Source organism: Engystomops pustulosus, chromosome 11 (genome assembly GCF_040894005.1).
Source record: "Engystomops pustulosus chromosome 11, aEngPut4.maternal, whole genome shotgun sequence".
Taxonomy (NCBI): Eukaryota; Metazoa; Chordata; class Amphibia; order Anura; family Leptodactylidae; genus Engystomops; species Engystomops pustulosus.
In genome coordinates this window covers 1,878,845-1,905,236 of record NC_092421.1, presented here as the reverse complement: position 1 = coordinate 1,905,236, position 26,392 = coordinate 1,878,845, and the positions used below count along the sequence as shown (strand labels likewise).

At 46.7% G+C, this 26,392-nt stretch overlaps 2 protein-coding genes across 2 annotated transcripts in view; both read left to right on the top strand.

Annotated features, from left to right (window-relative positions):
• Window positions 1-2,917, top strand: part of LOC140106336 (membrane-spanning 4-domains subfamily A member 4A-like) — a 40,351-nt gene extending 37,434 nt beyond the window's left edge. Inside the window, exon 6 of the mRNA XM_072130736.1 lies at window positions 2,673-2,917. Within this exon, the coding sequence (XP_071986837.1) occupies window positions 2,673-2,780 (108 nt within the window). The 3' untranslated portion in view covers window positions 2,781-2,917. The remainder of the gene's footprint in view (window positions 1-2,672) is intronic.
• A 5,655-nt stretch (window positions 2,918-8,572) lies between these two features.
• Window positions 8,573-23,987, top strand: LOC140106315 (uncharacterized). The gene is made up of 6 exons (XM_072130703.1): window positions 8,573-8,886; window positions 11,290-11,403; window positions 16,103-16,159; window positions 19,288-19,401; window positions 21,284-21,406; window positions 22,631-23,987. Exons 1-6 carry the CDS (start codon window positions 8,656-8,658, stop codon window positions 23,096-23,098), a joined length of 1,107 nt encoding a protein of 368 aa, XP_071986804.1. The 5' UTR covers window positions 8,573-8,655; the 3' UTR covers window positions 23,099-23,987.
• The last annotated feature ends 2,405 nt before the right edge of the window (window positions 23,988-26,392 follow it).

The following is a 26,392-nucleotide window of genomic DNA, read 5'->3' as shown; positions in this document are numbered from 1 at the left end:
TCCCCTGCTCCTCCATGTGATGTCACCATATACATCCTGTATGTACTGTACATGTCCCCTGCTCCTCCATGTGATGTCACCATGTACATCCTGTATGTACTGTACATGTCTCCTGCTCCTCCATGTGATGTCACCATATACACCCTGTATGTACTGTACATGTCCCCTGCTCCTCCATGTGATGTCACCATATACATCCTGTATGTACTGTACATGTCCCCTGCTCCTCCATGTGATGTCACCATATACATCCTGTATGTACTGTACATGTCCCCTGCTCCTCCATGTGATGTCACCATATACATCCTGTATGTACTGTACATGTCTCCTGCTCCTCCATGTGATGTCACCATATACACCCTGTATGTACTGTACATGTCCCCTGCTCCTCCATGTGATGTCACCATATACATCCTGTATGTACTGTACATGTCCCCTGCTCCTCCATGTGATGTCACCATATACATCCTGTATGTACTGTACATGTCCCCTGCTCCTCCATGTGATGTCACCATATACATCCTGTATGTACTGTACATGTCCCCTGCTCCTCCATGTGATGTCACCATATACATCCTGTCTGTACTGTACATGTCCCCTGCTCCTCCATGTGATGTCACCATATACATCCTGTATGTACTGTACATGTCCCCTGCTCCTCCATGTGATGTCACCATGTACATCCTGTATGTACTGTACATGTCTTCTGCTCCTCCATGTGATGTCACCATATACACCCTGTATGTACTGTGCATGTCCCCTGCTCCTCCATGTGATGTCACCATATACATACTGTATGTACTGTACATGTCCCCTGCTCCTCCATGTGATGTCACCATATACATACTGTATGTACTGTACATGTCCCCTGCTCCTCCATGTGATGTCACCATATACATCCTGTATGTACTGTACATGTCCCCTGCTCCTCCATGTGATGTCACCATATACATCCTGTATGTACTGTACATGTCCCCTGCTCCTCCATGTGATGTCACCATATACATCCTGTATGTACTGTACATGTCCCCTGCTCCTCCATGTGATGTCACCATATACATCCTGTATGTACTGTACATTTCCCCTGCTCCTCCATGTGATGGGAGCTGTCACCATATACATCCTGTATGTACTGTACATGTCTCCTGCTCCTCCATGTGATGTCACCATATACATCCTGTATGTACTGTACATGTCCCCTGCTCCTCCATGTGATGTCACCATATACATCCTGTATGTACTGTACATTTCCCCTGCTCCTCCATGTGATGGGAGCTGTCACCATATACACCCTGTATGTACTGTACATGTCTTCTGCTCCTCCATGTGATGGCAGCTGTCACCATGTACATCCTGTATGTACTGTACATGTCTCCTGCTCCTCCATGTTATGTCACCATATACATCCTGTATGTACTGTACATGTCCCCTGCTCCTCCATGTGATGTCACCATATACATCCTGTATGTACTGTACATGTCCCCTGCTCCTCCATGTGATGTCACCATATACATCCTGTATGTACTGTACATTTCCCCTGCTCCTCCATGTGATGGGAGCTGTCACCATATACACCCTGTATGTACTGTACATGTCTTCTGCTCCTCCATGTGATGGCAGCTGTCACCATGTACATCCTGTATGTACTGTACATGTCCCCTGCTCCTCCATGTGATGTCACCATGTACATCCTGTATGTACTGTACATGTCTTCTGCTCCTCCATGTGATGTCACCATATACACCCTGTATGTACTGTACATGTCTCCTGCTCCTCCATGTGATGTCACCATATACATCCTGTATGTACTGTACATGTCCCCTGCTCCTCCATGTGATGTCACCATATACATCCTGTATGTACTGTACATGTCCCCTGCTCCTCCATGTGATGTCACCATATACATCCTGTATGTACTGTACATGTCCCCTGCTCCTCCATGTGATGTCACCATATACATCCTGTATGTACTGTACATTTCCCCTGCTCCTCCATGTGATGGGAGCTGTCACCATATACATCCTGTATGTACTGTACATGTCTCCTGCTCCTCCATGTGATGTCACCATATACATCCTGTATGTGCTGTACATGTCCCCTGCTCCTCCATGTGATGTCACCATATACATCCTGTATGTACTGTACATGTCCCCTGCTCCTCCACGTGATGTCACCATATACATCCTGTATGTACTGTACATGTCCCCTGCTCCTCCATGTGATGTCACCATATACACCCTGTATGTACTGTACATGTCCCCTGCTCCTCCATGTGATGGCAGCTGTCACCATGTACATCCTGTATGTACTGTACATGTCCCCTGCTCCTCCATGTGATGGGAGCTGTCACCATGTACATCCTGCAGGCTACGTTAAGGTGTTTTATGTGCCTTATTGTCCAAGTAGCTGCTTAAAGCGCATCATCAATGCAACAGTCAGTGATTTTATCCCATGAATTCTTCCCCCATGTCATTGCCTTTCTGCAGTATGTAAATTCTCTACTAATACTAATGTATGGAGTGGGGGAGATGCCACCAGCTATTATTTTCAGGGGAGGCCTATTATTTAAAATAAATTGCACCAGGTTTTCTTTTCAGAGAAACAATGTATTTACTATTATCTTATATTATGAATTATATTTTAATAATTTTGTTCCTGTTTTTTTCCTGTAGGTTTACTTTATCCCCCACAACGTGGCCTCTCTCCGTCCTCCGCCGTACTCATCAGCTCCTCTGATCTTCATTGAAGATTCTCCAAGCCAATTTGACAATGTCAATTAAACTCTTAAAATAAGGATTTTATTTCAAATATATTAATGTACAAATATAACAAAAGGAAATAACAAAAGGAAAGATGAATTCCCCTTAACATGTCCCCACATTACTGTTTTCACATTATTGTTTTGACCCTTGGCACCCCCAGTATCCTCTACCCCTAAGTATCACTGTTCTCTTTCTTTAAAATTATTTTTTAAAAATATATTAAAACACTTTGCTAAATCCTTTCCTTCCATGTGACACATTCATGTGACTTCACAGCCAATCACCAGTCACAGATGTCACATGATCTCTCCACACTGGAGCCAATGAGTGTCCTCGGTGGTCACATGTTCATGTCGGAAAGTCATCAGTGTAGACAAGACTGAAAGGGGAGCGGATCGTAAGATAATTAGATACAATGTTACATGGATGGGATCCTGTCACCAGGTTTTACCCCAGATTTGATAAGATTTGTTTCTGATGTAATGAAGCAAATATTCCACAACATAAACTAGATTTATAATGCAAGATATAAAATACTGTTGTATTAAGAAACACCAATGCTACAATATCAATTGTGCTGCTTCCTGCATATATCTGCTATAGAAAGTCACCAGGTTTACCCCACAAAGCTACTAGTTCCGTTTTCCGGTCCCATCAGAGCTACAGAACTGGACCTAGAGGCAATTAAAGGAAATCTACCACTGGGTGCCGAGCTTCTAGACCCAGCACACTGACATGGTGGCTTGTGCCTGATGAAACAGGATACGATCTTCTATTAGACTCTAATAGCCTAGTCTTTGAGGAAACTGTCTTCTAAAATTATGCAAATTAGCATAAAGGGCTCCTGGCTATGTCACTCCTCGTGCCGTTTTTAGAGGTGACAGATTCTCTTTAAAGGAGGAGAGTGAAAAGGACGATCTACTGAAGAGAAGGGGATACCCAGTTAGTTTTATCTTTGGAGTAGGAGGCCAGGTCCTTCCAGAGGCCGGTGACTGGTGGGTACAACTCAGGGTTTAGTAAGAAGTGAAGAGAATCAAAGAGCATTTTAGGTTTATTAAAGAGACGGGATATTAGATTGTCACATGTAAGGGCAGCGTTATAGGATCTGAGCGTCGATGTGAAGAGAATAAGGTTGTTTTGTGTGCACATTTTCCCCACAGACGTTCAGCACTCCTAGAGCACTCCCGAGGGAGAAAAGGTTTGGAGCATGTGCACAGGCTGCTGTATAGTATAGGGCTTCTGTCTCATCCAGGGCAATACTGAGAACATGATTATAGTGGTTACTAGCCGGGTTAGGACATTTAAAGGAGAAGAAGGGACAGTGATGACCACAAGGTTTCAGTGAGATGTTGAGTATTAATGGCATGTGGGTTTCGATGGGGCTCCGAATGCTGCACTTTCCCTATGATTTCCGATTTGCGCCGAATTGCCCCGGGAATTTGCAGCACGGAAGCGGATCTTGATGCATTGACGCCGGCTTGTACGCGACAGAAACCGGGGGGCCGTGGCCGTCAGACAACCCGACGGATTCAGACAAGCCGCAGAATTTAAAAAAGGATTTGTGTTACAAGATCAGCACTCACATGCACCAGGAAGAAGAAGGTGAACTCTGGCCGACCAGACCACAGAAGCATCACCTGCAGGAACTCGGGAGCACAATGTTAGTGAATTGCGCTGGACCTGAATCCTCGTCGGACAATGCATCGTGGGATCGCGACGGGACCGTGTAGGTAAATCTGGGTGGATAGATGCTGAGAAGGTTATAAAAAATACTTGCAGTAAAAGAGACAAGGTTATTGTCTAAAAGTGGTAAAGAAAAGTTTGTAAAATTAGATAAAGAAAATAGTTAGTTACAAAACAGATGAATAGAATCAAGGATGTTTCCCTCCTGGAGAGTAGGAGAATCAGAGTTGTGAATGTCCTAAAGAGGAGAGAAGAAGGAAAGATGAGAAAAGTTACATGAGGAAAGCCCTGGATCCACTGAGGTGAGCGGGGTATGCCCAGCCCCCGACCTGCCTATTCTCATGTCTAAATGAGCAACCGAAATGTAAGCCTCCATAGGAAAGAGCAGCAGGAGAGGCCAGAGCATCCGGCTGGATCAACATTTCTATTATTTCCAGAAGGTCCAAAGATTTAGAAAGAAAAAGTTGATAAATAGATTGTAGTTTATTACACACCGGCCGGGCTGCACCTACCATGAGGCCATTGTAGAATTGCTGAGGTGGTTGGCAGGTCAGCTGGTTCCCCTGATTGTTTGTCCCTGCACTTCAAGCAGTAAGTCCATACATTATGACCTGGATATATTACTGTGTCTGCGCCATATTTCTCTTTACGTTTGCATATGATAAAGTGTCTTTGGAGCTTGCACATGTATTGCGGATGTCCGTGTGCTGTCCGTGTGTTGTGGTTACATTTTGTCTGACACTATTTAATACTGTGAACTTAAAGGAGCGTGGAAGTGTGTTCCTGGTTTTCGACACATATATTACTTGTATGTGACACTATTCTGTCACAACAGCATGAAGCTGATAGCACCAAGAAAAAATAGGTGCAACTGTGTGCACGAGGCGAAAACTGACCGGATCAACTAAGAGCGTGGGAAACCATAAAATAATGCGGCACAAAGAGAAATAATGCACAGCGCTCTAGTGTCACTGTATCTGGGCCTATGTGTATAATGGGAATTGTTTGTGTGTGATTTGTATAATGTAATGGAGGGTTCCAGTAAGTAATAGGGAGTAATGGAGAAGAAAAGTTTTTTAGGACATGGGGAATGACGCGCTCCGCACCCAAGACAAAACAAAAGTATTGTGTCAGGAATCGCTTTGGTTTATTAGATATAGGCAGCACCTCCCACTGCCATATTGGGGTTCTCATTCTCGTACAAATGCACATAAAAACAAAAAGAGAAGATATAAAAATATATAAAAACTTCAGGGTAATGAAAAGTCATAATAATAAGATAATAGGAACCGTTTACGTCTCTGTATTAGCACATAATTGTATAGAAATAAATACATGAATATGTGCTATGTCAGGAACCAATGTTATATGAGGTATATAAATACATCAATACACGCTAAGGATGAATCAATAAATAAATAGATAAATAAGTACAAAGCAAATGATATATAAATAAAAAAATATATAAAATATATATATATATATATATCAATGCAAAGCTTCAACAGACAACAGAAATCCTTTCCATGAAGAATATATAGATGTGGATAATACTCTGGTATAAAGTATCTAGCTCATAGGGATGTAGCGGCAATGGAAGCTGATGGGGGAATATAACAGTAAGTGCAGTGACAGAGTCAGAAGCCGCAGGACTGCAGTCAGGAACCGGCACAGAGAGGAGGAAGATAATTCAGTGAAGTAATAGATATAAGGAGAGACCGAGAGATAGGAAGCGGTAATTTACTTTGCCAAAGTGGTGGCGTAGTCTGAGTTGTAGTGCGCAGTAAAACACTGCGGGCATAGATGCACAGACAGAGAATCTGTAAAAACAGAGATAAAGCAGAGCTGACACAGGCATCTCATGCATCTCTGATCTGTCTCATCTATCTCTATGGGGCAGATTTACCTACCCGGCCGACGGAGTTCACCCAAAGTGCATTGTCTGTGTATAATGCGCTGTGCAGGGAGTTACTAAGATCGTGCCCCCGATATCCTGCATGTGTCACTTCCCCGCTCAGGTCCCTGGAGTTCACCTTCTTCTTCCTGGTGCATGTAAGTGCATTGTCCGTGTATAATGTGCTGTGCGGGGAGTCACTAAGATCCTGCACCCGATATCCTACATGTGTCGCTTCCCCGCTCAGGTCCCCGGAGTTCACCTTCTTCTTCCTGGTGCATGTAAGTGCATTGTCCGTGTATAATGCGCTGTGCGGGGAGTCACTAAGATCCTGCATCCGATATCCTGCATGTGTCACTTCCCCGCTCAGGTCCCTGGAGTTCACCTTCTTCTTCCTGGTGCATGTAAGTGCATTGTCCGTGTATAATGTGCTGTGTGGGGAGTCACTAAGATCCTGCACCCGATATCCTACATGTGTCGCTTCCCCGCTCAGGTCCCCGGAGTTCACCTTCTTCTTCCTGGTGCATGTAAGTGCATTGTCCGTGTATAATGCGCTGTGCGGGGAGTCACTAAGATCCTGCATCCGATATCCTGCATGTGTCACTTCCCCGCTCAGGTCCCTGGAGTTCACCTTCTTCTTCCTGGTGCATGTAAGTGCATTGTCCGTGTATAATGTGCTGTGTGGGGAGTCACTAAGATCCTGCACCCGATATCCTACATGTGTCGCTTCCCCGCTCAGGTCCCCGGAGTTCACCTTCTTCTTCCTGGTGCATGTAAGTGCATTGTCCGTGAATAATGCGCTGTGCGGGAGTCACTAAGATCCTGCACCCGATATCCTGCATGTGTCACTTCCCCGCTCAGGTCCCCGGAGTTCACCTTCTTCTTCCTGGTGCATGTAAGTGCATTGTCTGTGTATAATGCGCTGTGCGGAGAGTCACTATGATCGTGCGCCCGATATCCTGCATGTGTCACTTCCCCGCTCAGGTCCCCGGAGTTCACCTTCTTCTTCCTGGTGCATGTAAGTGCATTGTCCGTGTATAATGCGCTGTGCAGGGAGTCACTAAGATCGTGCGCCCGATATCCTGCATGTGTCACTTCCCCGCTCAGGTCCCCGGAGTTCACCTTCTTCTTCCTGGTGCATGTAAGTGCATTGTCAGTGTATAATGCGCTGTGCAGGGAGTCACTAAGATCGTGCGCCCGATATCCTGCATGTGTCACTTCCCCGTTCAGGTCCCAGAAGTTCACCTTCTTCTTCCTGGTGCATGTAAGTGCATTGTCCGTGTATAATGCGCTGTGCGGGGAGTCACTAAGATCCTGCGCCCGATATCCTGCATGTGTCGCTTCCCCGCTCAGGTCCCCGGAGTTCACCTTCTTCTTCCTGGTGCATGTAAGTGCATTGTCCGTGTATAATGTGCTGTGCGGGGAGTCACTAAGATTGTGCCCCCGATATCCTGCATGTGTCGCTTCCCCGTTCAGGTCCCTGGAGTTCACCTTCTTCTTCCTGGTGCATGTAAGTGCATTGTCCGTGTATAATGCGCTGTGCGGGGAGTCACTAAGATCCTGCACCCGATATCCTGCATGTGTCGCTTCCCCGCTCAGGTCCCCGGAGTTCAGGAAGTTCAAGATACAGGACAGGAAGTGACATCTGCTCCTGAGCCCCGGCCTTCTCACTATACACCACCTACTTTCTTCTTATAACAAGGAGACCATCTTACCCCAATACTAGCATAGGTCCCCCTTACCACCATCATGTTCCCCTTTGTCTATGGCTCCAGTGTTGTCACATGTTTTTGTGGGATTAGTCTATGTATTTTTTCAATGAAACAATTTTTAGGGAACAAATTATTTTCCGATTCATTTTTCAATTTTAGCAGATTTTTAAGGAAAAAACTAATTCCATTGCAGTTCAATGTGACAACTTTCCTCTCGGAATATTACAGGAGGACCGGTCACCTGACTGTATGTAATGTATGTAATGTATGTAATGTATGTATTGTGCTATTATGTATGTAACGTATGTAATGTATCTAATGTATGTATTGTGCTATTATGTTACTGTAATATTCCCTGTCTGGAGGAGGGATAGGGAAGGACATTTGTACTTTGACTCTTTTACGCTTTTATGGAGCTGCTGCGGCATTCCTCCTCTCCTGAACACGATCAGGGTAATAAAATGGTTGGAGGTAATCTTGTCTTAGAGCAAGGTTTAGATTTCATAACCCGCTGTAGAGGCTATAGGACAGTATTACAGACATTTTTCATGCAATTTTCCCGGGTGGTAATGAGTTTTTCCCGTATTCCCAGCGCATTGTCTGTATGGCGTCACAGGCAGGTGCTGTACGCGTCCACTTCCACGACACCGTAAATATCAATATTCTGCCTCCATTTCAACAAAATGTAGAGCCTGGGTGTGAGGAGCCCCTGCCGGAGCCCTTCATCAGCATCTCCCACGGATTCTCCAGCCAAAATCCATCTTCTGCATCCGACAACAGGCGGGCAACGGCCTTCCACCAAGTCTTTCTGAGGTCTCAACCCAGATTTCGGGGGGTGAGTTTCTTAATAGTAATTATATCTCAAACACCATGTATATGATAGATAGTTACCTGGAGACTATAGATCGCTATTCCTATAAATAATCCGCGCACTTCATGAGTAGGACCTCAGGGACACGGATCAATGACACATGTACAAAATTATTCTATAAAAACACTAATGCAACAGAGAAATCAGCGCAAGTCTCTGAAAAACTTTCAATAGTTGTCATGTGAATGTGCGCCTAACTCCTACCCTATGACCCTATACACATGCATACCTGGCTCATCCGAGGATACAAGTGCATTCAATACTGAAATAAGCTTTGCAATGGTGTAAATATAGAGATCACAGAGACATTACAGAGGGGGCATTATATATATCAAAAAATTATTAGAGGGGAAAATATCTATAATAATATATAAAATGATCTATTCGGGGGGCAAAATATGTTATATAATAATAATAATTCTTTATTTATATAGCGCACACAGATTACGCTGCTCTGCACATAGCATGACATATTGGTCCCTCTCCCCATGGGGCTCACAATCTAAATATATAATTTGTACTCGAGTATAATGACTCCAGTATAAGCCGAGGGTGGGAAATGCATTGGTCACAGCTTCCCCAGTATATAGCCAGCAAGACCCTATTAGTATATAGCCAGAAAGCCCCCTGTAGTATATATCCAGCCCCCTGTAGTATATAGCCTGCCAGCCCCCTGTAGTATACAGCCAGCCCCCAGTAGTATACAGCCAGCCCCCTGTAGTATATAGCCTGCCAGCCCCCTGTAGTATACAGCCAGCCCCCAGTAGTATACAGCCAGCCCCCTGTAGTATATAGCCTGCCAGCCCCCTGTAGTATACAGCCAGCCAGCCCCCAGTAGTATACAGCCAGCACCCTGTAGTATATAGCCTGCCAGCCCCCTGTAGTATACAGCCAGCTAGCTTCTTGTAGTATACAGCCTGCCAGCCCTTAGTAGTATATAGCCAGCCCTTAGTAGTATACAGCCAGCCCCCTGTAGCATACAGCCAGCCTGCCCCCTATAGTATACAGCCAGCCCCCTGTAGTATACAGCCATCCAGACCACAGCCATCCATCCAGAGTATATATCCAGCCAGCCCCCAGTGGTATATAGCTTGCTCCCAGTAGTATATAATTAGCCCCCTGTAGTATATAGCCAGCCCCTGTAGTATATAGCAAGCCCCCTGTAGTATATAGTTAACCCCCCCCCGAAGTATACATCCAGCCCCCCATAGTATATAGCCAGCCAGCCCCCTGTAGTATCTAGCCTGCTATCCCTCCTCTAGTATACAGCCAGCCAGCCCCAGTAGTATATAGCCAGCCAGCCCCCAGTAATTATAGCCTGCCTGCCCCCTGTAGTATATATTTACCAGCCCCCTGTAGTATATATAGCCAGCCAGTCCCCTGTAGTATATAATCAGTCCCCTGTAGTATAAAGCTTACTGTCCCCACGCCTGAGCACTTGCTGTAGCCGTTGACTTTTCACATGTGAAAATTTGCCGGCTGTGTATATTTCTATGCCAGGCAGGGCAACGCTGCGTAAGATCCCCCCTCCCCCCCGGATACATCTAGGGGCTTCAGCCTCCCTCCCTGCTCACAAGCTGCGGCGTAAGATAAATATCCCCCAACATCTGTTGTCATAAAGATCAGTTTATTTATTCGCTGAGGGGTCTTGACAGAATCTAAAGCTGTCGGGTTAGATATAAATGCCCAGCAGATGAGAATTCAATGTTCTTACATTTTAATGTCCTGAATGTTGGGCCCAGGCGGTATCAGCAATGGGTCACTCTAACTCGCTCACCAATGGTTTGCGGTGTCTCTATGGTGACACATTCCGGGGCGTCTGACATTGTGAACTGAAAAGGCATTTTTACTAGAAAAAAAGGGAAAAAAATGTCATTTTCACATGCACTATCCAGGGATCCGGGTCAGGTTGGGGGTCAAGGTTCTGGATCTGGCAATTAGAGATTACATATTAGCAAAACATAGACAAAAGAACTACAAATCCCAGGAGAAAGTGTAACCGGCCTGTGGATGGGATATTTATGGGCGTTCCTGGACGCCGCCCTTGCAGCTGACTGGCTTGAGAATTGAGAAGAACATCCTGATTTTCTTATTTTTGTGAGAGGTGGGATTCTGCTTCACTACTTTTATTCTTATGAAGTGTGTGGAAGCAGACAATGCAGGAGCAGTAGGATATTCAGATCCCCAGTTCAGCTTTCAAGGTCGCTAAATAACATGAAAGTTGGTGTCCCCAAACACGCCAAAGAGTGCGTGATGCAGCAATCCCCGGGTTACGTGCACAATTTGTATGTAAGTCGGAACTGATATATTTTGTAAGTGTAACTCCAGCCAAATGATTCGGAACAAACTATTGTGTTACATTTCCAGTTTTCGCAGGTCGGGGTGGCAGGCTTTCAGCTGGCACTTGGCATCGTCCTAAACTTTGTTGGTGGAAAAATTTATGCCTGGCACAGTTACATAATCTTTTGGGGACCAACATATGTAAGTATCTTGTGTGTGTCTATTATCTACCTAACTATCTATTATCTACCTAACAATCTATTATCTACCTAACTATCTATTATCTACCTAACTATCTATTATCTACCTAACTATCTATTATCTACCTAACTATCTATTATCTACCTAACTATCTATTATCTACCTAACTATCTATTGCCAAGACACCAGCAGCAGCACTCCTAATGCACAAACATAAGGAATTATATAGCACAAAGCACAAAACAAAGGGGCACATCAACTAAAGGTCCACACACCGCATTTTTATCAGGTTTCTCAACTATTTCTGATTTGCGCCACTTTTAACAGGGGTTTTTGGCGCAATTCAAATTGTGTCGCAAGACATGCGCTCACATGCACCAGGAAGAAGAAGGTGAACTCCGGGGACCTGAGCGGGGAAGCGACAGATGTAGGATATCGGGTGCACGATCTTAGCGACTCCCTGCACAGGGCATTATACACGGACAATGCACTTACATGCACCAGGAAGAAGAAGGTGAACTCCTGGGACCTGAGCGGGGAAGCGACACATGCAGGATATCAGGTGCAGGATCTTAGTGACTCCCCGCACAGCACATTATACATAGACAATACACTTACATGCACCAGGAAGAAGAAGGTGAACTCCGGGGACCTGAGCGGGGAAGCGACACATGCAGGATATCGGGCGCAGGATCTTAGTGACTCCCTGCACAGCGCATTATACACAGACAATGCACTTACATGCACTAGGAAGAAGAAGTTGAACTCCGGGGACCTGAGCGGGGAAGCGACACATGCAGGATATCGGGGGCAGGATCTTAGTGACTCCCTGCACAGCGCATTATACACAGACAATGCGCTCACATGCACCAGGAAGAAGAAGGTGAACTCCGGGGACCTGAGCGGGGAAGCGACAGATGTAGGATATCGGGTGCACGATCTTAGCGACTCCCTGCACAGGGCATTATACACGGACAATGCACTTACATGCACCAGGAAGAAGAAGGTGAACTCCTGGGACCTGAGCGGGGAAGCGACACATGCAGGATATCAGGTGCAGGATCTTAGTGACTCCCCGCACAGCACATTATACATAGACAATACACTTACATGCACCAGGAAGAAGAAGGTGAACTCCGGGGACCTGAGCGGGGAAGCGACACATGCAGGATATCGGGCGCAGGATCTTAGTGACTCCCTGCACAGCGCATTATACACAGACAATGCACTTACATGCACTAGGAAGAAGAAGTTGAACTCCGGGGACCTGAGCGGGGAAGCGACACATGCAGGATATCGGGGGCAGGATCTTAGTGACTCCCTGCACAGCGCATTATACACAGACAATGCACTTACATGCACCAGGAAGAAGAAGGTGAACCCCTGGGACCTGAGCGGGGAAGCGACACATGCAGGATATCGGACTCAGGATCTTAGTGACTCCCCGCACAGCGCATTATACACGGACAATGCACTTACATGCACCAGGAAGAAGGAGGTGAACTCCGGGGACCTGAGCAGGGAAGCGACACATGCAGGATATCGGGCGCAGGATCTTAGTGACTCCCTGCACAGCGCATTATACACAGACAATGCACTTACATGCACTAGGAAGAAGAAGTTGAACTCTGGGGACCTGAGCGGGGAAGCGACACATGCAGGATATCGGGGGCAGGATCTTAGTGACTCCCTGCACAGCGCATTATACACAGACAATGCACTTACATGCACCAGGAAGAAGAAGGTGAACCCCTGGGACCTGAGCGGGGAAGCGACACATGCAGGATATCGGACACAGGATCTTAGTGACTCCCCGCACAGCGCATTATACACGGACAATGCACTTACATGCACCAGGAAGAAGGAGGTGAACTCCGGGGACCTGAGCAGGGAAGCGACACATGCAGGATATCGGGCGCAGGATCTTAGTGACTCCCCGCACAGCGCATTATACACGGACAATGCACTTACATGCACCAGGAAGAAGAAGGTGAACTCCGGGGACCTGAGCGGGGAAGCGACACATGCAGGATATCGGGGGCAGGATCTTAGTGACTCCCCGCACAGCGCATTATACATGGACAATGCACTTACATGCATCAAGAAGAAGAAGGTGAACTCCGGGGACCTGAGCGGGGAAGTGACACATGCAGGATATCAGGTGCAGGATCTTAGTGACTCCCCGCACAGCGCATTATACACAGACAATGCACTTACATGCACCAGGAAGAAGAAGGTGAACTCCGGGGACCTGAGCGGGGAAGCGACACATGCAGGATATCAGGCGCAGGATCTTAGTGACTCCCCGCACAGCACATTATACACGGACAATGCACTTACATGCACCAGGAAGAAGAAGGTGAACTCCGGGGACCTGAGCGGGGAAGCGACACATGCAGAATATCGGACGCACGATCTTAGTGACTCCCCGCACAGCGCATTATACACGGACAATGCACTTACATGCACCAGGAAGAAGGTGAGCCCCGGGGACCTGAGCGGGGAAGCGACAGATGTAGGATATCGGCCGCATGATCTTAGTGACTCGCGGCACAGCGCATTATACACGGACAATGCACTTACATGCACCAGGAAGAAGAAGGTGAACTCCGGGGACCTGAGCGGGGAAGCGACACATGCAGGATATCAGCCGCATGATCTTAGTGACTCGCGGCATAGCGCATTATCATCGCACTTTAGGTGAACTTAGTCGGACGGGTAAGTAAATCTCCCCCTTTGTCTCTCATAGTTCAGGTTCTACCTATTGCAACATCCCCCACCGGGGCCTAGCCTTTTCTTGGGGCCTGAAGGCAGCCGGGGCCCGGAATACCTGAGTGGCTGGCGGTTGTGGCCTAGGCACGCTAGTGTCACGGTGCTTGGTACGGGGGAACCGGAGGGCTGTCTTACAGCCTGGCAGGTCTCCAGCAGGTGGTGTTGGCAAGAAATAATAAGGGAGAGACTGTTATAGTAGTTCTCCCTGGGGCAACCCTTTGGTGTCTGGAGTATGAGTCTCTGTGTGGTGGACAGGGTGCCCGTGATTGTGACAGCCGTAGTAGCAGGGACCAGACGGAGGCAGACGTTGTCTAAAAGCAACTTACAGTTCTTTATTGGAACCAATAGGAACAGTGGATAACGTACTGAACGAATCTTAACAATGGTAGGGTGCTGGGGATGTAGTTGGAGGGAACCACAGGGATTGATCACCAGCCTGGATGCAATGGCAGGCTGGGAGGTAGCTGTGTCCTAGCAGGATGCTTCAGCTTGTCCTGGGTTACTTCAGATATCACCCTTGAAGGTAGGATGATACCCCTTTCCTCTCACTAACTCCTCAGAGCTGCTCAGGCAATGAGCTGGCTCTCCTCTGTCTGACTAGACCGGTCTGATCTGGTGTACTCGCTGCACTGCACTGGTCTCCCTCAGAGACCAACTGAACGAGTCTGTCTGACTGACCAACCTGACTGGATTTACTCCAGTCTTCTCTCCCTGACTGTCTGACACTTGTCAGTCTTCTGATCTTTCCTGACTGACTGATCTCTAGAACTTTCCTGACCAGGAGTTTTATAACTCCCCCTGGTCAGGTGGTGGTTACTCCTCCAATTACATCCCAGCTTACAATACAATAAGATAACAGATGTGATTGGCTGATGGAATGACATCACATTGAACAATTAACTCCTGCCTTCCCCGGCAGGATCTACCGCTGCAGTGTCCCCCATGTTGTGTAGTGACCTGCTGTGGGGTTGATCAGACTCCACACAAGTTGCAAGCTACATGGTGGGACGTATTTGCAACAACCCCTCTGTCTTGTATCGGCAGGGGCGTTGCACTATGATGTCAGTTACACGTCTCTCATATTTTTCAGTGACAGGACTGTACAATTGGTGGCTGACATATTTTCCCCACTGAACTCAGAAATCTTCCCCAAATCTAGATCCGGGTACCGGGACTGTGGTATCTCTTTATATCTGTTATCCATGGCCTCCTGCCTTCTAACATCAACTTTTATAACTATGCTAATGAGCCAGAAGGTCCCCTGGGGAGTGTTACCAAAGCCCCTCCATGCTGTAGCTTTACAGGCTGTTACACTGTGCACGGCACTTCCCCCTTCCTATTGTGTGAGATTACATCAGGCAGAAGGAGGGGGGAAGTGCTGATGGAGCAGGGGCAGGGACGTGTCCATGAAGAGATATGAAGGTATGAGCATAGATGTGTGCTGGAGATAGTAGGTCACATCCATATTATGCAGACACGTCAGATATGAAATATTTTCTATGAAACCAGTGGCATATGGCCGGCATCCTAGGGGTACGGATGTGCAGGTGCAGCTTTGGCTGTGAAACAGACTTTAATATAATGAACAGCCGGCAGCTTCAGGACTCTCTGTATCTTGTGCACTGGGTAATTCTGCACCCACAAGATTTCACCAATGTTCTTATGGTCAGAAAACTTGGTGTTATCTAAACTAATAATGGGGCAGCAATACTTCTGTAAGCAGCTCCTAGAGCATTTTTTAGGGTGAAAGGTCCTTCATTTTTGTAATGGTTGTTATTCCTGCACAACAATACATAGAAAGCTGCTCACTGGTGTCCGCGGTCTCCTCTCTCGTGACGTCTGTTTTCTGAGTTCTCCTTTGTATCTGAATTATATGTCCTTTACTTTTCATTGTGAATTTATGGAGTGTTTTGTGTTTCCTACGTAGTTGATCTTCTCCGGATTTCTGGCGGTTGCTGCCCACAACATTGTATCTGCTAAGCTGGTAAGAATGTATCATCTGTAAGTGCAATGACCTTTCACCGGGACCTGACCTTGTGGTGTGGGGGCATCTGGAGTGTCTGGCTTTATCCTAGAGCTAGACTGCTCATGGTCGCTGGGTCCAGGTGGAACAGGCAAGAAGAGGAGGGAGGCCACATGTGTGCGTGTTATAGGGATAACGGGGGAGATGGTAGAGAGGAGGCCCAAGATGTTAGCAGCAGCCAGCAATCACACATGGAGACAAGATGTAGAACACCAAACGTACAGACTCTTTATTCAAAGACTTAAAGGCAGGAACTGTACCAGGCTGAGGTAGTGTCCTGTCTGCCGGGTGTAGTGTCCTATGTAGTGTCCTGTCTGCCAGGTGTAGTGTCCTGTCTGCCAGGTGTAGTGTCCTATGTAGTGTCCTGTCTGCCAGGTGTAGTGTCCTGTCTGCCAGGTGTAGAGTCCTATGTAGTGTCCTGTCTGCCGGGTGTAGTGTCCTATGTAGTGTCCTGTCTGCCAGGTGTAGTGTCCTGTCTGCCAGGTGTAGAGTCCTATGTAGTGTCCTGTGTGCCGGGTGTAGTGTCCTATGTAGTGTCCTGTCTGCCAGGTGTAGTGTCCTGTCTGCCAGGTGTAGAGTCCTATGTAGTGTCCTGTGTGCCGGGTGTAGTGTCCTATGTAGTGTCCTGTCTGCCAGGTGTAGTGTCCTGTCTGCCAGGTGTAGAGTCCTATGTAGTGTCCTGTGTGCCGGGTGTAGTGTCCGATGTAGTGTCCTGTCTGCCGGGTGTAGTGTCCTATGTAGTGTCCTGTCTGCCAGGTGTAGTGTCCTGTCTGCCAGGTGTAGAGTCCTATGTAGTGTCCTGTGTGCCGGGTGTAGTGTCCTATGTAGTGTCCTGTCTGCCAGGTGTAGTGTCCTGTCTGCCAGGTGTAGAGTCCTATGTAGTGTCCTGTCTGCCGGGTGTAGTGTCCGATGTAGTGTCCTGTCTGCCGGGTGTAGTGTCCTATGTAGTGTCCTGTCTGCCAGGTGTACTGTCCTATGTAGTGTCCTGTCTGCCAGGTGTAGTGTCCTATGTAGTGTCCTGTCTGCCAGGTGTAGTGTCCTATGTAGTGTCCTGTCTGCCAGGTGTAGTGTCCGATGTAGTGTCCTGTCTGCCAGGTGTAGTGTCCGATGTAGTGTCCTGTCTGCCGGGTGTAGTGTCCTATGTAGTGTCCTGTCTGCCAGGTGTAGTGTCCTATGTAGTGTCCTGTCTGCCGGGTGTAGTGTCCTATGTAGTGTCCTGTCTGCCAGGTGTAGTGTCCTATGTAGTGTCCTGTCTGCCAGGTGTAGTGTCCTATGTAGTGTCCTGTCTGCCGGGTGTAGTGTCCTGTCTGCAAGGTGTAGTGTCCTGTCTGCCAGGTGTAGTGTCCGATGTAGTGTCCTGTCTGCCGGGTGTAGTGTCCTATGTAGTGTCCTGTCTGCCAGGTGTAGTGTCCGATGTAGTGTCCTGTCTGCCGGGTGTAGTGTCCGATGTAGTGTCCTGTCTGCCAGGTGTAGAGTCCTATGTAGTGTCCTGTCTGCCAGGTGTAGAGTCCTATGTAGTGTCCTGTCTGCCAGGTGTAGAGTCCTATGTAGTGTCCTGTCTGCCAGGTCCACGGTGGCTGGTATGGAAGCTCACAGCCCAGATTCAGGAACTTGGGGCTGGAGAAGGCAGTGGCTTCTTTGTCAGCAAGGTTAGGGCAGGCTCTGTAAGGGAGACAGAGCTGGATGGAGGGAGATTGCCCACAGATGGAGACGACAGCTGCTGTCTCTGCAGGCCATGCGTCCGGTTACACAGGTCTCCTACACTGTTCTAGAAGACGACTCTGCAACACCAGCCAGAGGGGGAATAAGAATAATAACTTTCACTCTGGGGTTCGAGGCATCTACCAATAAATAAAATTCTGCTTTTAATGAGGTGGTCACACTTGCTGATGATCAATTAATTAAGAATAATTATTCATGGTGCTTGGATATATGAGTAAGGCTGGCGGCACACATGGCTTTTTGAACTCGTTTTTGGGCCATTTTTAAGCAGTTGGTTAAAAAAATGCACATGTTTTTGACCAGTTTTACCAATTGTGTTAATTAAAACGGAGTCAAAAACGGATGCATCTTTTTAACCAACTGCTTAAAAACGGGTTCACAACACCACGCACCGGCCTAAGAATCTGAAGTTTTATTTAATTTCGACCTTCTAAGGAGCAGTATTTTATTTTTCCCATGTCGTCAAACAAAACCATTTGATGTGAGCATGGTGGCCTGTCTGGTGGCCTGTCTGGTGGTCTGTCTTGTGGCCTGTCTGGTGGTCTGTCTGGTGGCCTGTCTGGTGGTCTGTCTGGTGGTCTGTCTAGTGGTCTGTCTGGTGGCCTGTCTGGTGGTCTGTCTGGTGGTCTGTCTGGTGGCCTGTCTGGTGGTCTGTCTGGTGGCCTGTCTGGTGGTCTGTCTGGTGGCCTGTCTGGTGGTCTGTCTGGTGGCCTGTCTGGTGGTCTGTCTGGTGGTCTGTCTCGTTTCTCATGACTCTTCTCAGGAGACCTTGTATAAGTGATCAGGAGCCTAGTGGTCGCCCATAATAAATGGCTGTAAATGGTTGCACTGCACATCTTCATAATGAGGCTCCTTTACTAAGGGTCCTGCAGCCGCGATTGCATCGGGTTTCCCGAATATTTCCGTTTTGCGCCAAATTGCCCCGGGATTTTGGAGCACGCGATCGGATTGTGGCGCATCAGCACCGGCTTTCACAAAACAGAAATCGAGGCCGGACCGTTGGACAACCCCACGGATTTGGAAAAACCGCAGAATTTAAAAATCGATTTGTGTCGCAAGATCAGCACTCACATGCACCGGGAAGAAGAAGGTGAACTCCAGTGGACCTCGGCGCAGCAGCGACACCTGCTGGATATCGGGCGCACGACCTGAGTGAATCCCGGCAGAACCCAAATCCTTGTCGGACAACGCGCCGCAGGATCGCGACTGGACCGGGTAAGTAAATGAGCCCCAATTTGTCCTAACAACGGGAATTTGACAAAAGTTCAAGGTGCACAAACCTGACAACTGAGTCCAAGTCTTGCACCCCCCCCCCATGTTATTTTCTGGTGCCCGGTATGTGATTGTGATTCCTTTCTCCTGCGCAGGTCAGAGCTTGCAACGTCTTCCACACGTTCAGTGTTATAATTATCGTTACTGGGATCGTCATTTCCTGCATTGACGCCTTCAGGATTTTTCCATGTGTGACGGAGTGCGGATCTGTGAGTATTTCCTAGTACAGGCCGTCCCCGGGTTACATACAAGATGGGGTCCATAGGTTTGTTCTTAAGTCGAAACTGTATATTTTATCATTGTAGCTCCAGACAAAAAATTTTTCGGAGTTTAAAATTTTTTGCTGTAATTGGACCAAGGATTATCCATAAATCTTCATTACAGACACCTTACAGCTGATCATTGCAGCCTGGGACTATAGTAACATCCAGAGAGGTCACCAGAGGTCACAGGGGGCAGAGGGGTCACCAGAGGTCACAGGGGGCAGAGGGGTCACCAGAGGTCACAGGGGGCAGAGGGGTCCGTCTGTAACTAGGGGTCGTCTGTAAGTCGGGTGTCCTAATGTAGGGGACCACTTTTTGTCACTATGAAAACTGTATTGTTTTTGAGGCCACTGTACTGTTATCACAGAAGAGTATTTTATGTTTCTCAGTGTCGGCCCCAGGTATCAGGAGGCCCCGGGGCAATAAAGCCCCCATCCCAAACATCCCAGTTATTTTATATACAGCAACCTCATAGTTTAATTATCATATTAAACTAGTTTAACTATATACAACCCATCGTGCCCTTCAACCCCTTACCGACATGTGACTTAATAATACGTCACATGCCAGGTGCATGGAGAGGCTCACAGGCCGAGCCCTCTACATAGCCGGTAAGTCTTTGCTACATATTGCCAGCACCGATCGCGGCTTCAAAGAGATGACGGGGCCCATGCCAAAGATTGTTGCTCCGTGTGACATCATCGGGGAGCGGTGATCTGTCGCCATGACAGCCTCGGGTCTTCTGAAGACCTGAGGCTGCTTCATGTTAACCCAGCACTATGTAATGAATGAGGAGGAAAATCCCAATATACCGCCATACTGTAGTAGGGCAGTATATGGTAGGATCAATCAGACAACCTAGGGTTAAAGTGTCCTAAGGGGTCCGAAAAATAGGAAAAATAAAAATTTTTAAAAAAGTTTTAAAAAAATTCGAAAAAAAAACCATGAAAATTCAAATCACCCCCTTTCCCTAGAACTGATATAAATATAAATAAACAGTAAAAATCATAAACACATTAGGTATCGCCACGTCCGAAAATGCCCGATCTGTCAAAATATAATAACAGTTTTTAACCGGTTTTTAACCCTGTAGCGGAAAATAGCACTCAAAGTCGAAAAAGCCACTTTTTTGCCATTTTAAAAAATATAAAAAATTCTATAAAAAGTGATCAAAAGGTCATACAGTCCTAAAAATAGAAGCATTAAAAATGTCATCAAAAGTTGCAAAAAACAACACCACCCACAGCTCCGTGCACCAAAGTATAAAAAAGTTAGTAGCGCCAGAAGATGGCAAAATTCCCAAAAATGTTTTTGTACAGGAGGTTTTAATTTTTGTAAATGTATGAAAACATTATAAAGCCTGTATAAATACCCAAATACCCAAAGAATAAAGCAGACCTGTCATTTGTGCCGCACAGTAAAATCCGTAAAATCCAAGCCCACAAGAAAACGGCGCAAATGTGTTTTTTCACCATTTTCACTGCATTTGGAATGTTTTTTCCGCTTCCCAGTACACGGCAGGAATATTAAATACCATCACTATGAAGTGCAATGTGTAACGTAGAAAGTAAGCCTCGCACAGCTTTGTACATGGAAAAATAAAAATATTACAGATTTTTGAAGGCGGGGAGTGAAAAATGAAAACGCAAAAATGCAAAAGGGCCTCGATGGGAAACGGTTAATGCCAGAATTTTAGGTATTCGAATGCATTAAAAAATGAATTATTATTTTTCCTTTGGTGGGTGTAGCTTTAGTTTTTGTATTTCAGTTTTAAGCTTAGGGAAGTAATAATCTGCTCTTATTTACCAATATTCTCTCTCCTCTCCAGGTGGGGGCCATGGCTATCGCCTCTTTTTTTCTAATGACAAACCTGGTACAGCTAAATATTTCCGGCTACATTGTTTACTATGGGTTCCACTCCTTGACTTATCTGATGGACTTTCCTTCCCAGGTACTGTATGGATTTTAATCAAGACCATTCGGATAGTTGGCCCAATGACACCGTGGCCCAGATCCATCGTTGTGTCTGCACCGGTTGTTTGTCTAAACAGAAGGTGGTGGGAGCGTGCGCGTGTATTTACAAAGTGTTTGCGTGTCCTGATTGCACTTTGTCCGACCCTTCAGAAATCTGTTCACCTAAGGGGGTCACTCAGAGTTTACAACATAAGAAGCGTCCAAGCCCGGCCGCCCCCGCCCCTAGAGGAAGCCGGGGTGACCCAGCGAAACGTGTTGGGACAATGTCTGTTATGATAGGCAGAGTTTAGGGACTAGTAACTAGAGAGACAGATTATTCATGTTACTTCATATCATTGAAGATCGCAATTTCTGTGGCGTGAAAGCCGACGACAATGCAACACAATCTGATCGCGTGCGCCAAAATCCTTGGCAATTCGTCACAAATCGGAAATATTCGGGAAACCTGATGAAAGTGCGGCGACAGTGTGCATGGGCAAAGCGCACAGACTTGTCTCTGCTGGAGACAGATTCTGGACATCTTATTAATAAGGGGGGTTGCAAGGCAGTATATTAATAAGGGAGGCTGCTGCTGGACACTACATGTAAGGTGCAGGAGTATGGATGGTGCGGTGAGTATAAGTCTGTGGAGCTTATATGGGTATTAATATGTAATATGCAGTGGTGACAGCACGATTTTAGGTGTGTGGGGGCCCCCGATCCAAAGTTTACATGGGGCCCAATGGAGTCTTGTTACACCACTGTGCGTGACAGTAAATGGAAATTTGATGTTAAATTAAAAAATACAAGTTGCATGTTCAGTGTCACAGTGTGAATGGAGCCCTATGGGTGATTTGATGCTACAACATGTGATCATATCATTGAGTTCCTTTATGTGAGTCAAAGAAACTAATGGGGCGGGAAGTAGCCGCACCGTGTAACCTCAGCTCCGGATACTCCACGCCCCAGTAGCCTCTTTATAAAATTTGCATATTACCCCCGATAAAAGACTGAGTGGAGTAAAGGATTAGCCCTAAAAGGTCTATCCTTACAAAGGTTAGATGCACCTACCACTCTGCTCCTGCAGTCCCAAGCAGCCAGGACATGCCACTTCTGAAAATGCCGCCCCCTGTTAACCAGCAGAGGGCGCCGCCCAAGGCAGGAATCTCAACTAAACATCACAAAGGATAAACCAATTTATCAATGTATTTTCTCATTCTAGACTCAAGGAAATGAAAATCATGGTTTTGTTCCATCGGATCCACCTCCATATTCTGAAGGAACTTTCCATGAACTACCAACATTTTTTCAACCTCCAGCATATCCTCAAGATCCATCAATTCCTCCACCTCCAGCATATCCTCAAGATCCATCAATTCCTCCACCTCCAGCATATACTCAAGATCCATCAATTCCTCCACCTCCAGCCTATCCTCAAGATCCATCAATTCCTAGACCTCCAGCATATCCTCAAGATCCATTGATTCCTCCACCTCCAGCATATCCTCAAGATCCATCAATTCCTCCTCCTCCAGCATATCTTCAAGATCCATCAATTCCTCCACCTCCAACATATCCTCAAGATCCATCAATTCCTCCACCTCCAGCATATCCTCAAGATACATCAATTACCAGACCTCCAGCATATCCTCAAGATCCATCAATTCCTTCACCTCCAGCATATCCTTAGGATCCATCAATTCCTCCACCTCCAGCATATCCTTAAGATCCATCAATTCCTCCACCTCCAGCATATCCTTAAGATCCATCAATTCCTTCACCTCCAGCATATCCTTAAGATCCATCAATTCCTCCTCCTCCAGCATATCTTCAAGATCCATGAATGCCTCCACCTCCAGCATATCATCAGGATCCATCAATTCCTCCACCTCCAGGATATCCTCAAGATACATCAATTCCTTCACCTCCAGCATATCCTCAAGATCCATTAATTCCTTCACATCAAGCATATCCTTAGGATCCATCAATTCCTTCACCTCCAGCATATCCTCAAGATCCATTAATTCCTTCACATCAAGCATATCCTTAGGATCCATCAATTCCTCCACCTCCGGCATATCCTCAAAATCCATTGTTTCCTCCACCTCCAGCATTTCTTCAAGATCCATCAATTCCTAGACCTCCAGCATATCCTCAAGATCCATCAATTCCTCCAACTTCAGCATATCCTCAAGATCCATCAATTCCTAGACCTCCAGCATATCTTCAAGATCCATCAATTCCTCCACCTCCAGCATATCCTCAAGATCCATCAATTCCTCCACCTCCAGCATATCCTCAAGATCCATCAATTCCTCCACCTCCAGCATATCCTCAAGATCCATCAATTCCTCCACCTCCAGCATATCCTCAAGATCCATCAATTTCTTCACCTCCATCATATCCTTAGGATCCATCAATTACTCCACCTCCAGGATATCCTCAAGATCCATCAATTCCTAGACCTCCAGCATATCCTCCAGATCCATCAATTCCTCCACCTCCAGCATATCCTCAAGATCCATCAATTCCTCCACCTCCAGCAAATCCTCAAGATCCATCAATTCCTAGACCTCCAGCATATCCTCAAGATCCATCAATTTCTTCACCTCCATCATATCCTTAGGATCCATCAATTCCTCCAATTCCAGCATATTCTCAAGTCTATTAATTCCTCCACCTCCAGCATATCCTCAAGATCCATCAATTCCTTCACCTCCAGCATATCCTCAAGATCCATCAATTCCTTCACCTCCAACATATCCTTAGGATCCATCAATTCCTCCACCTCCAGCATATCTCCAAGATCCATCAATTCCTCCACCTCCAGCATATCTTCAAGATCCATCAATTCCTCCACCTCCAGCATATCCTCAAGCTTCAGCCTTTCCACCACCTCCCGCACATCCCCAATCACCACAAACTTTCTCCCCACCACCATTGATGAAGCAGTAGACTATTTACAGCCACCACCAGACTCAACATGAGGAACTTCAAGATGACTGCTTATCAATATCAGAATGACTGAGACATTAGTGAACCGGAATATGTAATCATTGAAATGATGTGTCCTACTAAAAAAGTGCTGAAATATAAAACACCAGCAATTACAATTCGGGCCTGGCAGCTTCGAAGACTATAATAATTTTATTAGTTTATAACTGAATATTATCAAAACCTGCTTAAACTGTAACATCAATTTCCTTTTGACAGAAAAAGATTTTTACCAAATTGTCACATGTGATTCTCCCGAAGCAAAAAGAACGATGCCCATATTGTGTTTCTCGTCCTTTTCTTTCCATAGTTTTGGCATTTTCTGTCCCTAAGCTGCTAGTCAGAAATCTTCCTCAGCAGCAGTAAAGGGGGCGTAACCTCTTCAAGTTATTGCCCTAAAGAGTCAGTTGTAAGTTGCCCAGAGAAGCCATTGTGGTTTGTTTTGTCTCTGAAGTAACTCAGCAGTAGAAACTTTCCTCAGAGGAGATGAGGTTCTACCATCACCATAGACAGGGGACATCCTCTACACCTAGAGGAGGTTCTATCATCACCATAGACAGGGGGCATCCTCTACACCTAGAGGAGAGGAGGTTCTACCATCACCATAGACAGGAGGCATCCTCTACACCTAGAGGAGAGGAGGTTCTACCATCACCATAGTCAGGGGTCATCCTCTACACCTAGAGGAGAGGAGGTTCTACCATCACCATAGACAGGGGACATCCTCTACACCTAGAGGAGAGGAGGTTCTACCATCACCATAGACAGGGGACATCCTCTACACCTAGAGGAGAGGAGGTTCTACCATCACCATAGACAGGGGGCATCCTCTACACCTAGAGGAGAGGAGGTTCTACCATCACCATAGACAGGGGGCATCCTCTACACCTAGAGGAGAGGAGGTTCTACCATCACCATAGACAGGGGGCATCCTCTACACCTAGAGGAGAGGAGGTTCTACCATCACCATAGACAGGGGCATCCTCTACACCTAGAGGAGAAGAGATTCTACCATCACCATAGACAGGGGACATCCTCTACACCTAGAGGAGAGGAGGTTCTACCATCACCATAGACAGGGGACATCCTCTACACCTAGAGGAGAGGAGGTTCTACCATTACCATAGACAGGGGGCATCCTCTACACCTAGAGGAGAGGAGGTTCTACCATCACCATAGACAGGGGCATCCTCTACACCTAGAGGAGAAGAGATTCTACCATCACCATAGACAGGGGACATCCTCTACACCTAGAGGAGAGGAGGTTCTACCATCACCATAGACAGGGGACATCCTCTACACCTAGAGGAGAGGAGGTTCTACCATTACCATAGACAGGGAGCATCCTCTACACCTAGAGGAGAGGAGGTTCTATCATCACCATAGACAGGGGACATCCTCTACACCTAGAGGAGAGGAGGTTCTACCATCACCATAGACAGGGGACATCCTCTACACCTAGAGGAGAGGAGATTCTACCATCACCATAGACAGGAGGCATCCTCTACACCTAGAGGAGAGGAGGATCTATCATCACCATAGACAGGGGGCATCCTCTACACCTAGAGGAGAGGAGGTTTTACCATCACCATAGACAGGAGGCATCCTCTACACCTAGAGGAGAGGAGGTTCTACCATCACCATAGACAGGGGACATCCTCTACACCTAGAGGAGAGGAGGTTCTACCATCACCATAGACAGGGGGCATCATCTACACCTAGAGGAGAGGAGGTTCTATCATCACTATAGACAGGGGACATCCTCTACACCTAGAGGAGAGGAGGTTCTACCATCACCATAGACAGGAGGCATCCTCTACACCTAGAGGAGAGGAGGTTCTACCATCACTATAGACAGGGGAAATTATCTACACCTAGAAGAGAGGAGGTTCTACCATCACCATAGACAGGGGGCATCCTCTACACCTAGAGGAGAGGAGGTTCTACCATCACCATAGACAGGGGGCATCCTCTACACATAGAGGAGAGG